General features: G+C 33.6%; 1 protein-coding gene across 1 annotated transcript in view; it reads left to right on the forward strand.

Moving 5' to 3' along the window:
* Nucleotides 1-8,053, forward strand: part of BCAT1 (branched chain amino acid transaminase 1) — a 71,088-nt gene extending 63,035 nt beyond the window's left edge. The window contains exon 11 of the mRNA XM_044678456.1: nucleotides 8,012-8,053. Within this exon, the coding sequence (XP_044534391.1) occupies nucleotides 8,012-8,053 (42 nt within the window). The remainder of the gene's footprint in view (nucleotides 1-8,011) is intronic.
* Nucleotides 8,054-18,852: the final 10,799 nt, after the last annotated feature.

Here is an 18,852-nt window from a genome sequence, read left to right on the forward strand (position 1 = left end):
GGTGGCTTAGAGGATTGAGAGCCAGGCCTTGAGACCAGAGGTCCTGGGTTAAAATATGGCCTCACATACTTCCTAGATATGTGACCCTGGGCAAGTCACTTAATTCCAGTTGCCTAGCTCTTACCACTCTTCTGCCTTGGAACAAGCAATATACAGTATTGATTCCAAGGTGAAATGTACATGGGATTAAAAAATGAATTGTTATAATTAGCATGCAGAATGGTAGTTATGATAAAAGCTAGTTAATTATACAAAGATTCATTTGAAAAGAAAAGAAAATCATTGGATTTTTGCTTATAGATAGTGTAACACTGAGAGATACGAGAGTTATTCTCTATGAGAGATGGGATTTGGAGCCATAAAGAACTACTTTCAAGATTTGCCTCTGCCACTAGTTACTTGTGAAATCATAAACAAGTCACTTAATATCTGTAAGAGGAAAAAAAAACCTATCTTCTGAGCTGGTTTGACTTTATTGAGCAAGTTATTAATTATAGAATTAGGGTCTACATATGCCCATCATGGTCAAAACCCTGATCCCATTTCTTGATTTATGCAAGAGAGTCAGAATACATAAAACACTTCCCCCAAAAGGGAGGATTAGTCAGCTGAATATTTCTTCTCAGGAGGGCAATGCAAATTTTATTTTTTAGGAAGTCTCCTTTAAGAAAGTCAAGTTTTTTCCTTCTTATGGGAGCAAATTATGTAGCCTCCTATTTCCATATTATTTGTAAATGAAGGTGGCCAAGGTTATTCTATATTTTTAAAGTCAAATGAGATACAACCTCAGGAAGTTTGGATATATTTTAAGACACTAAAGGCATGGGCAAACTCTCCTTGACAGAGATATTTTGCAAGGCACAGAGGGAATTTCCCTTACTGTTCTACTCCTAATTATTGATTACTGATTCTCACACATTTATTCAAACAATTAATAATTAGTATCATTCTTTACTATTGTACTATGATTGCAATTAACCAATATAATGTTGGCTATCTATTAGGATTATATGCAGAGCATATATAAAGCTTTAAACAGGCACAAAACAATGACTATAAGGTGATCAAAGATGCTTAATTATGTTATCTTTTATATACCTCAGTGGTCAAGGCATCTTTTTTCTTAAGGCTGTTGGGGAGGAGTTTCCTATCTATGTAAGTCAAGGGATTTTCCCACACTGATGACATTCTAAATAAAAATAATACTAAAAAATAATAATAATAATAATAATAGTTTTTTTCATTAAAAATAAAGACCCTGTTTACTCTTAAGTTTTCAAATTGGTAAAGAATTATACATTTGGAAAAAAAGACTGTGACCTTGGCTTTTTTTTCCCTTTTTGCCTGTGGGCATAGTACCCAATAGAAGTCTTGAAATTGTTCTCTCACACAGTGGCAAATTGGTGCTGTCAGCCAAGCCACTAGGTTGTCTATTTCTCTCCAAGAAAAATAATTTAAATACCCATTCAGAGAAAAGGCTAGAATTGCTCCATGTGGTGCATTTGATCTGTCTAACATTACATGGAAACATGGATGTTCCCCACAAAGTACTGTGTAAAAGCTTCAGAGAGCCCTGCCAGTATGCCCCAGGGGAAACATTCCTGCCCCACCACAAATTTGGCTTTCTCTTTAACCTTCTGTATATGAGTAAGAATCCCTGTGGTTAAGCATTTAATCCCATTTTGGTAATTATATTTTCCTGTGTCTTAGTTAGATGGATTCTACAAATACCTCCTAGGAAGAGTTTTCTCCAAATTTTGATTACATTTATTGAAGAAAGAGAAGAATTCCTGGTGTATACATCTAACCTTAATTACACTGAAGGATTTTATTTAGGGACCATTTATCATGTTGCTAGTGATCCTTTTGTACTTGAGTCATTAAAAAAAAGACACTGGAACTGTCCCCTTACATGGATCACCATGCAAATTCCAGCATCTTTAAAGGTATTGAGAGATCCTTTGCACCATTACTTTCTTTGAAGGAAAAAAAATCAAAACCTTTTGTATGTTGCCAGAGCTAAGTGTTTTTCAAGAAAAGTTCCACAAATTCTGCATTAAAATTCTTCAAAATGACTTTGAGACAGCTTGAAAGTACAAATTATACCGAGTGTAATATTTTACTTTATGAAAATAACCACCTTTCCCCTCAAATTTCTATGTATTACCTCCATTAATTCTAGGTTTCTTCAAGAGACATTTTCAAAACAAAAAATTATTTAAACTGAAAATGTAAGTCTGAAAATATTTATGAAATTTATCAGTTCATAGTTAAAATATTGAGACATCAAGTTTAGTGCACTTTAGCCAAATCAGTGGGAAGAATCCATTTTTTTCAAGATAACTCTACATTTGGGGAACCCAACAAAAAATCTGTTATATATGAGAGAACATGGTTTAAAATTCAAATGAACATAATAATTATTATTTGTACAGTACTTTAAGGTTTTATCTCATTTGATCATTTGAATGCCACTGGATGAAGAATGACATGATAGAAGTTGGATTACCTTTAGAGAGGTTGATATTGTCAGAAAACTTAAAATTTCATGAATGCATCCTTTTCAATTGAATTAATTAAACATTTCTCAAGCACTTTTTAGATAAGGCACCAAGGATACAAAGATGAACAAAAGGATGGGACCTTCCCTCTAGAAGAACACAGGCTAATAAATCCAATAAAAGACATATGTAAAGTGCTTAGCATAGTGCCTGCCTCAAAGTAGGTGCTAGGTAAATGCTCATTCCCTTCTCCCCTACAGGAGGGCTGTACAGGTATACAAAATCAGGTTACAAAGTGATAAACCCCCCCAAAAAGGATTTGGACAAAGTTCCCTAAAGAAATAGGCAAACCACCCAACACCTTGTGGAGGAGAGAGCATCTGAATTTGGGGTTGAAGGAAAAGAAAGATTTCAATGTGGAAGGAGCATATTGTAGGTATAAAGATGGGCTTACAGGTATGAAGAGAGGAGGCAATGTACTGTATGGGACCAAGAAAATAACAGTTAATCCAGTATCCCTGAAATACAGGGAGATTTAAGGGGAAAAGCAAGAAGGGTAGATAGAAAGGAGAATAAGGCTGGCTTGAAATTTTGAAACTATACTTTATCTTATAATCACCTAATTGATTAGTTACAACTAATGTATTACATTGTTATTAATTATAATCACTTGATTCATTCATTCAATACATCCCATTTGAATGATAAATGTGGGTATTTCAAGTTTGGGAAAAATAAAAAATATATTGAGTATCTGTGTTTCTCCAATTCATTTATGACAGACATACTCTGTGTGCTTTTCATTTTCTTTTGCCTTTATGCTCATCAGAAAACTTAATTTTCCTCACAAAGATTTATCAGTTAGGTCATATTGCTTATAATCAGTTGTTTCCTGTAACTGGGACAAAAGGACCTAGGAATACATAAATACATACATACATGCACACACACATACACAAATAAGTACATATGCACATTACATATGCATAACACACACAAACACACTTAGATATGTGTTGGATAGCTAGAACCACAAATGGAGAGATAGTAAGAACCTAGTAAAAATTAGTTTGTTAGGGGCAGCTGGGTAGCTTAGTGGATTGAGAGCCAGGCCTAGAGATGGGAGGTCCTGGGTTCAAATCTGACCTCAGACACTTCCCAGCTGTGTGACCCTGGGCAAGTCACTTGACCCCCATTGCCTACCCTTACCACTCTTCCACCTATGAGTCAATACACAGAAGTTAAGGGTTTAAAATAAAAAAAAAAATAAAAAAAATTAGTTTGTTGTTTTAGCATGGGTGACATGGCCAGACCTGTGCAACAGAATGGTCATTATGGCTATGGAGTACAAGCTCCACCTTGATGTAAAGGCTCTGAGTACAGTTCTGGCAATGAGATAAATCTGCATTTAAAGGACAAACCTGACTAAATACACAATTGTTCTCTAATAGTACATTGGCTTCTTGGACATGAACTTTTTGAACATAACCTATGAAGTGAAGAAAATGTTAAATGACTATCATTCTCTTTCATTGGATGGTGATGGTGGGCAGAATAGTGGGAAAAAGCCAGAGGATGCTAATAATTATGCAGTGTTTAGGCAATCTACAAATATAAACAAACATTCATGAAAAACCCTACCTGAGAGATATTTGACAATGACTAACAAGTGCTCATGTTACTAGAGGAACTCAGTCAGATCAATTTAGATATTCTCATTATAAAAATAAGAAATGAGAAGATGAAGAATTTCAGTTCAGCAGAAGAATGATTCATAGGTTTTCCTGGAGAGGCATTAAGTAATTGGCAGTCAGTTTACTGGGTAATCCATAGAAATAAGAAATATAATTTCATGAGTTATTTGGTCATTTTGTTTTGTAATAATGATGGAAAGCATTTTCAAAAAGATCTCCATGAAAATAATTACATATTATATACCAACAAAACCTGAGGATTAGGAGTCACAGAATTTTACAAAGAGCTTCATACTCCTCTCCAAATTTAATAAACATATCTGATGCTTGATAACTTTAATGAATGGAACAGAATAATTGAATTGCATAATCAGAAAGAACGTTAGACATTTTAGTCTATCCAAAAAACAGCTCCTAACTACAATATTTCTATGAATGAGAATCCTTCAAAAGTTCTAATGACTGGGAACCCACTACCTTTTGAAAAAGCCTACTTTCATTTTGTAATAGCATGAGTTGTTATGTAGTTTTTCTCAGCATCAAGTCTAATTTTGTCTCTTTGCAGCTTCCCATTACTTCTAGTTCTATTCTCTAGCACCAAATGTGATCAGGTCTTCAAGATACCTGTCATCCACTCTTCCCCACTTAGTTTTCTCTTCTCCAGAGTAAACATCTCTTAAGACATTCAATCAGAGCTCATAAAGTAAATTTCCCATACTTTCCCATGAAGAAGAATAATGAATGATAAGGCTGGAAAGCCAGGTTGTGTTCAGATCATGTGGGGGTTATGCAAATGCCAAACAGAAGACCTGGTATGGAGCTACTGGAGCTTTTTAAGCAGGGCAATGACTTGTTCAGCCTGGTGCATTAAAAATCTTACTGTTGTTTCTATATGGATAATAGATTGGAAAGAAGAAAGACTTGAGGAAAGGACAGTCATCTTTCAGAAAAAAAAAAAAAAAGGTCATATGGTACTTGATGGAACATTCTCTCTCATTTCCTTTATTCTCTGGCTTCCTTCCAAGTTCCACCTTTTGTAAGAAGTCTTTTTCCAGATCTCCTTACTTTTAGTTATACCTATGAGCCGATTCTTAATTTTTCATGTATGTGTGTATATAATCTTATTTGTATCTAACTGAATGCATGCTGTCTCCCATTGGTCTATAAACACTAGAGTGATGATTATAGAAAGAATTATTATTTTTTAAGACATGAGAGCCTATTCCTGATAAATCTATAGGTTATCCTTCCACATTTACAATTTTATGACTTTTTCTCTAGTAATCTTTGGAATATATATGCCAGAGGTACAAGGAAGTTTATTTTTTCTTTGTATACCCAAAACTTCACATAGTACCTGGCTTTTTAAAAATTTCACTAAACACAGTACATGTTTAATAAATGCTAATTCACTGATTGACTGACAGATGGTGGACTCAAAGATAGGGCCAAAAGACATGATGGATTAGGCTTGCCTAGTAACATTGACTATGTTCCCTATGAAACTGAATTTAAATTCTAGAACTTCTTTGCTTCACATTTGTTATATAAAAATCAAACAGTTTCATAGACTTTTCTCACAGACAGAACAATAGAAAGATTTTTGTTTAATTTTCAGCTCACATACTCCTAAGAATATACCGTTTTAATGTAACACACAACCAATTATTTAAAAAAATGAATTTTTAAATGTCTTAGGTTTTTGTAAGAATTAACAAAATGAAACTTATAAAGCTATTTCAAACCTTAAAGTTCAAATACAAGCTTTTATTAGAACTGTGATAATGATTGTTTAATTGCTTTTATATTCAATAGAAAATTCTTGGAAACAAATACAGAAACCATACTTGTCAAAGTAGACTCACTTGCCTTCTATCACTACTAAAAATGTAAATGAGCGCTGTCCCTCAGGTTGTAATTTGTTATTCTTACTGTAAATCCTATTGAATAGCTTCCAAAGCTTTGTAAATCCTCTTAAATATGGGGAAACTATGTTTTGTGAAAAAATAAAAAGTTGAGACAAAATTATGAGAGTAGTCTAGCAGATTCTTTCCACTACCTTCACAGTGACAGTGACAGAACAATATTCTAAAAATTGCACTGAAGATCAAGGGGATAGACAGGTACCCCTCTTTCATCGAACTAAGGGAATTGTGATAAGAATTAGCTTGTATACTAGAGCAAGGGTGTGTATCTCTTGGTAGGAGACAAGATTTCAGATATTTAAGACCTTTAGAAGTAAAGTTTTGAGGATGTAGCTGAGTTGACTTAGAATGGGTTGTTTGTCAGAGGAGGGGAGCCCTGGGAAAGATAGGACAGAGCTTTCTAGGATGTGCTTCAGTTAAGTAAAACATTCAAACCTGTTTTCATATGGGTCAGACAGAGACCAGGAACTTTTGAATGAAAGAAAGAGTTTTCGATGTAAAATATAGCATACAGTTTTAGTTTGATAGGTTAGGCAATATTTATCAATTTTTAAAGATTTTGCTTCCTAGCATGATTGTTCAAAACAGGCTACTTTGTATCTTATCTATCTCTACAAGTTATTTTATCTCTTATCTATCATCTATCTAATCACCTTGCACTTAGTGCTTTAAGGTTTATAAAACTTTTTACATTATCTTATTTGCCCACTAGCATGGTTAACTGAAGTCAGATAATTTAGATCACTTTTAGAACTCTTTTCTGGCTTTCAAAAGCCAAATGTAGATATAACTACAATTTAAAAAGCCAAACAGTCTTTTAGCATTTATTCAACATCTTCTATGTCCTGGGTACCACAGTAGGTTCTAGGAATAACAAGACATTATGAACAAGTAAAATAAAAATGAAAATCCCCTTCTTCTCAAGGAGCTCACATTCTTATGGAGAAAATGAAATGAAAAATGCACTTATATATGTATGAGATTTAATAGCTTGAATTAAGAATGTTGGGACACTGTAAAAGGTAATTTCCAGGGAGGAGGCACTTGTAGCTGTGAAAGGCAAAGGAAGAAATTTGGAAATGTAAGATACAGCACTTGAGCAGAACTTTTAAAGAAGCTAGAAGGTCTAAGGAGCAGATACTTCAATGCACTGTTGGCTTCAAGTAATATTTCATTCCTATTCTTTATCAAGGTTATAGTGGAGAGAGCAATACCTTAGAGTCAGTTGAATCTGGGTTTAAAACTGGCTTCTAACACTTGCAGGCTATGTTACCATGAGGAAGTCACTAAACTTCTTAGTGTCTCAGGCAGCTTTCTAAGACTACAAGTTTCAGATGAATTGCCAGTGTGCTAATGCACAATCTCTGTATTAGAAATTACTAAAAGCAGGAATATCACCAGTCAAAACCTCAGCTGGAATTTTTTTCAAGAATCAGACTAGCAAAGCTTGAAAAGACTCATCTAGGTTGGCTAGCAGGATGATAGTTTTGGCTCTTGGCAGCTCTTGAAAACTATATTCTAATTCATAATGGAGTAGTGACTTACATCAATGGAGAAAATTCTCACAGTGACAAAAATCAAGGCTCCTTGAAATATAGAATTTACAGTATGGTTTATATAAAAATATGAAACTTAATTGCATATGAATACTTTAAAGCTTTTATTTTTCTAGATATTAGAAGCATTCTAGATCTTTCTAGATATCAGAAACAAAATTTACGGGTTTTTTTCTTTGTGATTTTTTTCTCTAAATGGTGACTAAATTTAATATATAGGATAATGCAAAATTTATCCATTCATGTGGGCTTGGCTTTCTTATAATGCTTTCGTTTTAAGCTATTCCTGTACTGTCATCTTTCATTCTCGATATGTTTTCTTGTTTTTGTTGCAGTATGGAAGAGAAGAGAGTGACTGGACAATCTTGGTGTCTTGAATAAAAAACACAGGAGATATCATCTGTACATTATTGGGACAAGCTACTGCATTTGGATCATGATAGATTTGTTTGGCTACCAGTTTATAGCTGTGTGTAATGTATTTCGTATTGTCTTTTGTTCCTGGTCAGAGAATAGAAATAACAATCATGTTACTTTCTTCAGTAAGCTTGCTAGTAGAAGCTTACTTTGTTGTAGTGAGTAGCTAAGATGTAAGCCATGTAATGTAGAACTTTTCCTTACAACTTTTAGTGCCTCCTTTAGTGGCCTTATCCTTACTCATGATTTAGAATGGATTATGCTCTTCCTCCTTTACCCCCTTGACATTTTATTTACCAAGCAAGACTTGAGTGACGAAAAGCTGATTTATATTAATTTTGTCATTAATGTTCTTTATGTGTCCTCAGAATTTTTGTGATGCTCTTTTCTTCTGTGGCTGTCATTTTTCTCTTATTTTTCTTTGAGATGCTAGAAGACCTGGGTTTGCTCTCTGCTCTTATTCTTGGGTTTCTCAGTTCATATTATAATGAATTTCCCTCTGGAACAAGTGTTTTGCTTTGCTCCTCTCTTCCATACCATATAAATGTTGCCTCAGAGGATAATGACATGATATCCCAGCTCATTTCTGGATCTAAAATATCATTAATAGGCTTCTGTTAGTCCTTTATGCTTGTTTGCCTTCATTGCATATTCAAAGGGGGGTTCCCTAGGGAGACTTCAGTTTGCAGAGCTCACTGTCATTACACCTGGAGGCTCAGGGGATTTTCATCAGTATCCCTGCTATTGCACTGTAATTCATTTTGTTACTTATTCTCCCTCTCTTTTTAGTATACCTACCTACCTGTCATGTGCCAATACTTAGATACAAAACACTTATAGCTAAAAGACATTGCATATTGATTTTTTTGAACTTCTAAATTTCTCTATAAAGTATTAGGTCCCTTGGGGACTTCTTTGAAGTTCCTCAGACTTCTTAGAAAATGCACTCTCCCTTCTTTTTAAAGATTTCTTTAAATTTCGTAGTGGCCTCTACTCTTTAATGACTAAAACAATTATGTAATTTTACTGAAGAACTGAATTATCAATGACAACTGTGAAAGAGGGTTGTTGGGACTACATTCTTTTTAAAATAGGCTATAAGCACAGAACAGTATTCAATTTCAAAGAAGTATGATTGCGCATCTTCTTATTGTCTTTACATAATTTAAACTGGTTAACTGGCATTTGTGTTTGATTCTTATAGTTATTATATTTATTTCACATTGTTTTAATTTCTGGTGGTCTGCTGAATCGCCAGCCTGAAGAGATAATCCAAAGACACACAACAAGATAGAGGAATTATTCTGATATTGACTTGTGCCTTGAAATTAGAGACAAAGTTATAAGAAATAGTCATGATTTTCTAGTGAGTGAAATAACAGTCAATAGCACAACATATTTACTCATTTTTAAATTTCTGGCTATCAGAAGATGTGAATGATCTGCTCTGATTTAATAGCTCCTCTTTGCCTCAAAGCAGAGGCTGTAGATAGGATGTGTTTGTGAGGTTGTGGGTATGTTTGTGTGTATGTGTGGGAAATTCTGGAGTGAAGAAAGATGATGAAAATGTTTTTCACTGGGCTTTTATAAATGACTTATTTTCTTGGAAGATTCTACCTAATTTAGGTCTTGCTCCTAAGATGTTTATGATTCTTTCCCATAGTTTACCATGTCTCTTACCATTTAAAGCATTTATTTTTCTCTTAGTAAATCTTTTGACCTTACTTCAGAAATGATAATCCAGAAAAGCCTGACATTGCATCTGGGTGTTGTCTTAAAAATATTTTTGTAAAACTATCAATATAATTGGTTTCCTTTGGAATCCTGTGTATTTTATTTTATGTATTAAAACATTATTCTAAAAAGGGGTCCAGAGGCTTTACCAGGCTGCCAAAGGAGTCCATTACACAAAAACCTCTGCTTTTGGGAAAAGGAAGACTTTTGCTAGTTTTGCAAGAAATGCTCATTGTAAAAGGTATTTTCCATGTGTGTTTTCCAGAACTGTTATTTAGGGCCATCTCAGATATTTTCTGCTATTCTTAGTCCTTTGGATATAATTTAGAGACAGTGTCTTAAGGTCTACAATACATTTCCTTCACAAAAACTTTATGAAGCAGGTAGAACAAGTATTTTTATCTGCATTTTACTGATAAGAAAGGTTAAATGACTTCTCCGGTTCACCTACTAGTAAGTGTCAAAATCAGGAATTGAACTCAACATTGCAAGATTAGTACCCCATCTGTAAAATCATGGTGCCTCTCAACTTATGGTGGGAACATCAAGGATGTTCATTTTACATAGGATGCATAATGTTTCCTACCACTTTAATCAAAGCTAACTATACTACTAACTTGCTAAATGGATTTGGAAAGAACATCTGCACATCTCTTTTCTATGTGCCCTATTTGTCTAATTGTAGTAGATTAATATATAGCAAGAGAGTAGCACATTATAACTAGGCAATTATCCATTTTTCAACAGTTAGTTGTAGTAACACTAATTGATCATTTAAGACATAAGATAATCTAACATTAGGAACATGTGAGGCTAATCTGCTCAAAAAGATCAACAAATTAATACTGTTGCTGATATTTGCATAATTGGCTGCAATTATTTAATGTTTAATTGGGTTGATCAAATGAGATTCAGGAACTCACATGAGCATGCATATAAACAGAACTGATGGTACTTAAAATGGTAATGATTAATTGTACATTTTCTTTTTTCTTCTACTTTATTGAGTTATATTTAGACCAAATCTATCCATAGCTTTTTGGATAACATTTTAAAAATAATATTTATAAAATTGCAATAAATATCCATTGTAAGTTAAATATTATCAGATATCTACTAAAGTTGAAATATCTTTTAAATAGAATTTGAACTCCCATCTGGCATCAGTAGTTTTCTTTGTCAGATTCTTTTTTTTTAAAGAGTAAAATTGTGTGAATTAAAGAAAGAGAAATCAGATCACACATTCCTGAGTTGGGATATAGTATTGATCTGTCTGCATGAATAAATCAAAATGATCAATTTCAACTTTAAAATCAACTAGAAAATTTAAAGAATGGAGTGAGTCACTATGTAAATGACTCAGGAACTTTGGCAAGGAATCTTGTATTCCTAATTTAGGGAGTAGTGCAATGTAGGAAGTAGTCCCTAGACTGAAATTCAGGAGACCCAGGCTGTAATCTCATTTTCCTATAAACCAGTTCTACTTCCCAGGGCACCAACATCAGAAAAATTCAGATTTGATATACTTTGTTGGCTCTTCCAGCTTTAAGATCCAAAAATTCTGTTTATTAAGCAAGTATTCTTCTGTTTTCTGGTCTCAAAAAAAGGGTAATTCACCAAATTTCTTTGATAACAAGTACTGTTGGGATTTTAGCTTTTTACTCCTAAGAGCATAACACATTGATGTGAACATAGTAACTATTAAGTGTTCCTTGAGTTGAATTATAAAAGAAGAGATATGTTGTTCCTGAATATCAGGAGGATTCCCCCACCCAAGCAATTGGTAATACCAACTTTGTGATGAAATGCAATTTAGCACATAAGAAAACAAGAAATAAACATCAGAATCCAGTGTTAAAACCATGATAAGTTGATGGCTTGCTTTAATTTTAAGTACCTAAAAATGTCTGTCGGCTCATAGAGGTAGGACAGTCTTTCATACCTGAAATTATGTCATTTTGGGGCAAAGAACTTGCTAGAGGTTTTAAATATAGGACACTATCATGGCAGGGAGTTAGAAAACCTCTGAGACATATTTTTAAAGTTAATTATATTATATATATTTGGCTATTTGGTTTCTTGTACTGCGAGATATATTTTTAAAGTTTTTAAGTAAAGATATTTATTTCCTTCATCTCCCTGAGCATGTTAAACTTGTATTCATTTTCCTTAAGCAGTTTTTCTTTATCCCTGAAAAGAATATATAATTGTATCTCATAGATATAGAAAAGTATATAAGCAGAAAACAAACTACCTTTGTTCTTTAACAAATAGATGGAAATTTTTTGAATTGTTTTCTGAAGCCTTTGGTGAGTTTCCTGCAAAAGGTATATTGACTTCCTTCGATTCAAAGTCTCCTTACTGTCTGAAAATGAGGTTTCTTATGAAATATGTTGCATCAATTTAATATGACTCAGAAGAGTTATAGCATCTTAGTATTAAACAAGAACTGATAAATCTTATGCCACGCTACTTTGTCAGTAGTTATTAGAAGCATTACCAATGTCTTTATAGTGTTTGCATGAAATATGTTGCAGTAGTATTCTCATTGGGCTTCTTAATCCATAAGAGAGCTAAGGTTGAATTTCACATGCAAAATATTATCTGAAAATGAGATACCCCAGAGACTATACATTATGGAAGGAGCTTCTTCAACATTACGTCATATATTAAGTTACTTAGAAAATGACAGGTGAAAGATTAATTTTTTTAAACCCTTACCTTTCATCTTGGAGTCAATACTGAGAATTGGCTCCAAGGCAGAAGAGTGGTAAGGATAGGCAATGGGGTTCAAGTGACTTGCCCAGGGTCACACAGCTGGGAAGTGTCTGATTTGAACCTAGGACCTCCCATCTCTAGGCCTGGCTCTCCATCCACTGAGCCACCCAGCTGCCCCCTGAAAGATTAATTTTAAAACAAACCTGAGAAATCTTGTTTCTTTTTTGAAGAACAGTTTTTCAAAGTACTATAAATTTGAATCTTTTTCATTATTGCCAAAGAAACTCTTTTTGAAAATCATGGCTGATCAACAAGGAAGTTTTAGCTTTGCTTTCATTCTTCAATATGCCTTAAAGTATTCACTTCAAGAAAATACTCACTGGATCTTTTCCTTATTTAGCTTAAAAAGGAAACATACTTAGGCAAAAAGAAGTAGAAATGTTCACCTGGAATCATTTCTTGTCTTCAGGGATATTTATATATTTGCTTCTAAAAAGAATCAAAATTTGGTCTTTGAGAATGAAACTGTGTTCCTCCTATCCCCAGCTCCTTTTTTTTTTTTTTTTTGAGAGGGGCCAGTATATCATATATATTTGGCTATTTGGTTTCTTGTACTAGCATCTCCATTATTAACAGGACTTAACACTTGAGTAGTTTACCACACATGTTAATAACATTTTGAAACTCTTATCTCCAAGATAATGTACAGATTCTGATTCACAAGGTAAAAATACTGGTGTGGATTAGGTTGTCATTTTGTTCATTGGCAGATCTTTCTAACCCCTTTGGGGTAGATAGGATAGTAAGACCTAATTAATTCCTCATAGCCAAAGATTCAGTGGGTGAATTTTTCTTATAGTTTGTAGAGAAAGAAAAAAGATATGAAAAAGAAATTCAGTGGCAGACTAAATGTGAGAATAAAAGAGGAAGGGATATGAACCAGGCAGCAACCACAAATATTTCATTCTACTTTTCTATCCAAGGAAAACCTTTCTCTCCTCCTGCTGTATCCTTGTCTTCTGCCACTCTTAAACTAAGGCTAGTCATAGGTGCCAAATAGAAATAGTGCCAATGATTATGTGTTTTCAAGAAAGTGCTTCTTTTATTTTTTGAAATTAGAATGAGCTCAGATATATTTTGTGACAGGGACTGTGGCAATTTTGTCTTTTATTCCCCATGCCTCATGCAATGTTGAGCATAGACAAGGCACTTAATAAGTGTTTACTGAATCGAACTAAATTGTTGGGACATCTAGTAGAAACTACTTTGGACAACTAGAGATCTGACCTGGATTTAATTGTAGAGATTTAAAAATCCAAAGCCTTAAAAAAACCCAAAACAACCAAACGATTGTACGTACTATCAATTCTTAAGCAATCTTTTCTCTTCCACATTTTCTTATTACAAATTTCTTTGAGACAGAGGAAAGTTAGAAGGACAAGATTCAAATTATTATTTATTGTAGATCTTATCTGTTCCTTAGATTGAAGGGTTACTTTGAATGCTTCGGGAATTAGATGAATATTCTAGTTTCATTTTTAACTGTGATATTAAATATCTATTTATGTTATATAGCTACATAAAAACAAATACCAGTTTTAAGATAAATGTAGGAATCTTCTTCAAACAATGCTTCACTGGTACATTGCCAAGATTGTAGGGAATGCTATTAAACTAGATTTTAGAGAATAAGGGGACAAGTCTTTGAACACATATCAAGTTACTCTAAAGATGTTCCTCTAGTGAATTGAAAGAATAGTTCAATTTATAGATAGATACATCTCATTTATGTCATAGTTCTCACTTATATTTTGGAATTATATATACTTATTTGGTAACGGAAACTTGATACAGAGAAATAGGTTCCAGTGGCTATGTCCTACCCCAGAGATTATTGAAGTTTAGGAACATGGAAAAGTTAGCTAAAAATAGACTTTTTGGACCTTTTTTTCTTGCATCTGAATTTGATTATAGCTGCCACTAGAGTGATAAATTCTGGTCACTAGTGTCTTTTATTTCCCAGTTTATGTGGTGACTTGTTCTATACTAGTTTGTGAAATACTCTAAGTAAGAAAAATTGGTCACTCAATAGATATAAAGAAATATTCTGTTAGACTTATGTTTTCATAAATATTTGAGCTGAAGAATATAAGGATATTAAAAGCATCATAATAACAGCTATATGGAAAATATAGTGGGTAAAGTAAAGGAAACTCTACCTCATCCTTCTTTAAAGGTTTTGTAGAAGCACAATTAAACTCTTAATGGCTTTGTTACACATGAACCATCTGGTGTGAATGAACACTTTATATTTGTATGTCTAAAGAACCTGTAATTGTATTTTGCTGGCAATAGATACATTCTTTATTGTTTGCATTTTCCTCATCCAATCTGTAATTATGCAGTGTTTCTCTCTTCAATAAAACAATTTAATGGACACCTGTTTGTGTTGTATTTTGAAATAAGCATTGTTAGATGCATGTAATAAACTTTAATTGCCATTTTTATGATGCTTCAAGGTTTTTGGTTAGAGGATGTAAAACAGTGACATTTTAGCATTTTTAAAATAATGACATTGAAGAGGAGATAAAACAAGACCCTAAGGGAGAAGAAATGTTACACAATACAGAGTATAAATATTAAATATGTTAAAATGCTTATATAAAGGCTATTCTACAAGCTAAAAATACTTTCTCAGGAATATTGATTTAAATTCAGCAAAATTTAGCTTCCCCCCCCTTTAAGTTACTGTATAGTATATCATAGTATATATAACATTTTTGTTCACCTTAAAAATAAAACTACTCCATCAATTTAATTGTTTATCTACAGTAGGAAAAAAGCTTTGGGACCAAAGATTAGAAGTTAGTTCTAAAGATAAAGTAATTATACTCCTGGTAGTAGTTAACATTTAAATCAGATTTACTATGTTCCAGGCGCTACACTAAGCAATTTAAAAATATCATTTTATCCTCACAATATACCCTAGGAAGTAAGTGCTATTGTTATCCTCATTTTACAGGTGAGGAAACTGAGACAAAAGTTAAGGAACTTGTTCAGTGTTCCACAGATAGAAAATGTCAGCTCAGATTTAAACTCAGTTCTTCCTAACTCCAGACTTATTATTATCAAATATACCACTTATCTGTCCCTTAATTTGGTCTAAAAAGGACACCAATAATCCATCCTTATAGCAAAGCCAAGAAATGCATAAATTGCCTTTAAAGTGAAATGAATATTTTAAATATCAGCCATTTTGTATTCATTTTCCCATTATTTGTCTCACATGATTGCAAATGCAGCAAAACCTTAGTTTTATCAAAGAGTTGCTTTAAGCAAACCTTAAATGGCAGGAATCATCATAAACCCTTTCCCTCTATTTTGTCAACTCCTGAAGATATTGACCCCTTAGCAAGACAGAAGAACTTCTACTAGAGCTTAGAGAGTATGGGTGGAAATTGGCTGCTTGGTTCAGCAATACTGTCAAGGCACATCTCCTAGAAGAATGACAAAGATTGGGATGTCATTGCTGAAGGTGATGATTTACTGGAGCTTACAAGATTTATAAGACCAGACAGATCTGTTGGGGGAAAAAAAAGTTTTCTTTAGGGGAGAAAGTGTTTTTTCTACATTTTCCTACTAACGGAAACAAAGGGAAAAATATCAGACATTTTCTTGCCTTTTTAACTTCCAATTCCATACATTAACTACCACGATTTAATCTCATATGTTCTCCAAATTTGGTAATATCTCCAAATCAAATGCATTATATTACAAAGGCCAATATATTATTTTTTCATGACCTGCTCTCTTGTAGAGTTCTCATTACACCCATGACCTTCATCTGATTCAATGGTGATGGCTTGTGTCACAATATTCCTGTACCTTCAAAGTAAATTATAATTTTTTAATTTAAATTTTTATTGTTGAAAAGTTTTCCAAAATATTTTTGGGGTCCGTAAATGTTTCTGAGGTACTTTTTTGTTACTATTTATTTTATATGTATAAAACATGTAACAATACAAAACACATGATTTTCCAAATTATCCAAAAGAAACAAATTTTCACATTAACTATGTCCAAAAATCTATTTTCTCATTCTTTTTTCCCCTCCCTTCTTATTTTCCCCCTTTCCCAAGAAGCCAAATGAAATAACTAAAAGGGAATTTTTGTTTGCACATATATGTGAGAATATTGCATATTGTCTGTAGCAGTGGTTTTGAAGCCATAATTTTTTAATATCTTGATTAATGTGAATTGGGAGCTTTGTGGTATTTTTTTGTGTGAGTCTTTGCTAATAAGTATGCTCATACAGTAGTTGAGAAAAATCAGTTCATAGGCAGAAAATAAATTATAATAATTTCTATCCTGAAGCTTCAAAATCTACTTTATCGATGGGAAAAGATTTCTTAGGAAAAACAAATTGATATAGAAAAAGGTAAAGTAATTGACTCTTTACCAGGTATTAGTGCTAAACAAAAAAGGATGCAGAAATATGACAATTACCTTGAACAATTACATTTTCTTTCCTGGACAAGAATTTCCTCATTCCTAAAATGAAAGTATTCAACTAGATAGCTTCTGATGCTATCTCCAGATCTAAATCTATGATCCTATAATCTATGTATTCATAAAACCAAACATGAAAAAATGCCAATATGAGTAAGTTTGGAAAAATGACACATTTTCACTAAGATGTTTAAAAATGATCATGCATAGGAATCTGACACACTCAGCTCTTTGGAAACATAGTGCTGCAGTAGGCAAAGTTTGCTTAAATTAAGTGTAAGTAGTCAGTTGCACAGAGGTTTTTTTTTTTAAACCCTTGTACTTCAGTGTATTGTCTCATAGGTGGAAGATTGGTAAGGGTGGGCAATGGGGGTGAAGTGACTTGCCCAGGGACACACAGCTGGGAAGTGGCTGAGGCCAGGTTTGAACCTAGGACCTTCTGTCTCTAGGCCTGACTCTCACTCCACTGAGCTACCCAGCTGCCTTGCACAGCTGAAAAAAAACCAAAAACACATTCCTATACTATCATCCTGCTATTGCTTATAGTTTTAGAGAGAATTAAATTCATGTATTCCAAGGTATTAATGATAATAATTCTTAAAAATCTCTGTCTTTGATAATAATTTCCCAAGTTTTCCATTTTTCCTCACTCCCTTTAATTCCTAAAATTACTCTCCATGCTCACCTTGTAGCAATCCAGGTATACATTAATTGTGATATTATTTTAAGAGTGCTCAAAAAACTCAACTCTTAAACTGCTAATGATTGATCTCTGTAATCTTGAGTCAAATTAAACATCAACCTTGTCAAATCTCTAGCCCTTCCCTAAGGCTACTCCCCAGAAGACTGGTCAATTATCTCAGTCTCCTTACTTTTCCTTCAATGGTCAATTAATATAGGTATCAAACATCAGTAGATGCCTTAAGCCATATCTGCTCTGGATCCGGATCTTAGCTCTACCTATTGTTTCAGGTTTTGGCAGTTTGCATTTTATGATGATTACCTCATAATGTTAATGAATCAAGCCACTGAGCTCTCCCCTCCCCCCATACTGTTGTAACCCCAATAAAGGTGACAAGAAATGAGTTAGCAAGGAAGCTCTTAACCATCAGAGCTCCTAACCATTAAGCTCTTGACCACCAGAGCTTACTCGCTGTCTATTTTATGCCAAAACTTTCTGTGTCTATGTGTCTTTGTTCTTGCCTTATGTTCTCTTTCCATTAGTCCTTAACCGGTAACCCATTTTCACTCAGTCCTTGGTTCCCCTTTCTGAGTGTCCAACCCACTAGGAATCTTCCAGACGGCTTCACACCTCAATCTTCAGTTCTTCCAATCTTTATCCTCTCAATGTGTCACTTCTATTCTACCTCAATTTCTTCCCTTTACATTACTGACCTTTTAGATGAGTGGTCTCCAAACTTTTCTGAACTGATATGATTAAAACAATTGAATGCACACCATTAAAATATGCGTATTCACAAGTTACATGTAGTATATTAAATTACTATACATTACATAATATGAGATGCAAATAATATATATTGACTTCTTTTACATGTTCTAATTTAGACAAAAAAGAATTAAACAATCTTCCAGCTAATAAGACCTATATTTGCTCAATGGGCTGAAGAAAGACAAGGTCAAACTTCCATTTCAGGAGAGCCACTTTGGCAATTGTGTTGAGGATGGATTGGAAAGAGGAGATCAATTAAGAGCCTGTTGCAATAGTGCAGATGAGAGATATGTAGAGCCTAAGGGAGGACAAAGGATAGGTGAATAGAGAGAAGAAAGCATATGG

Source organism: Gracilinanus agilis, chromosome 5, assembly GCF_016433145.1.
Source record: "Gracilinanus agilis isolate LMUSP501 chromosome 5, AgileGrace, whole genome shotgun sequence".
NCBI lineage: Eukaryota > Metazoa > Chordata > Mammalia > Didelphimorphia > Didelphidae > Gracilinanus > Gracilinanus agilis.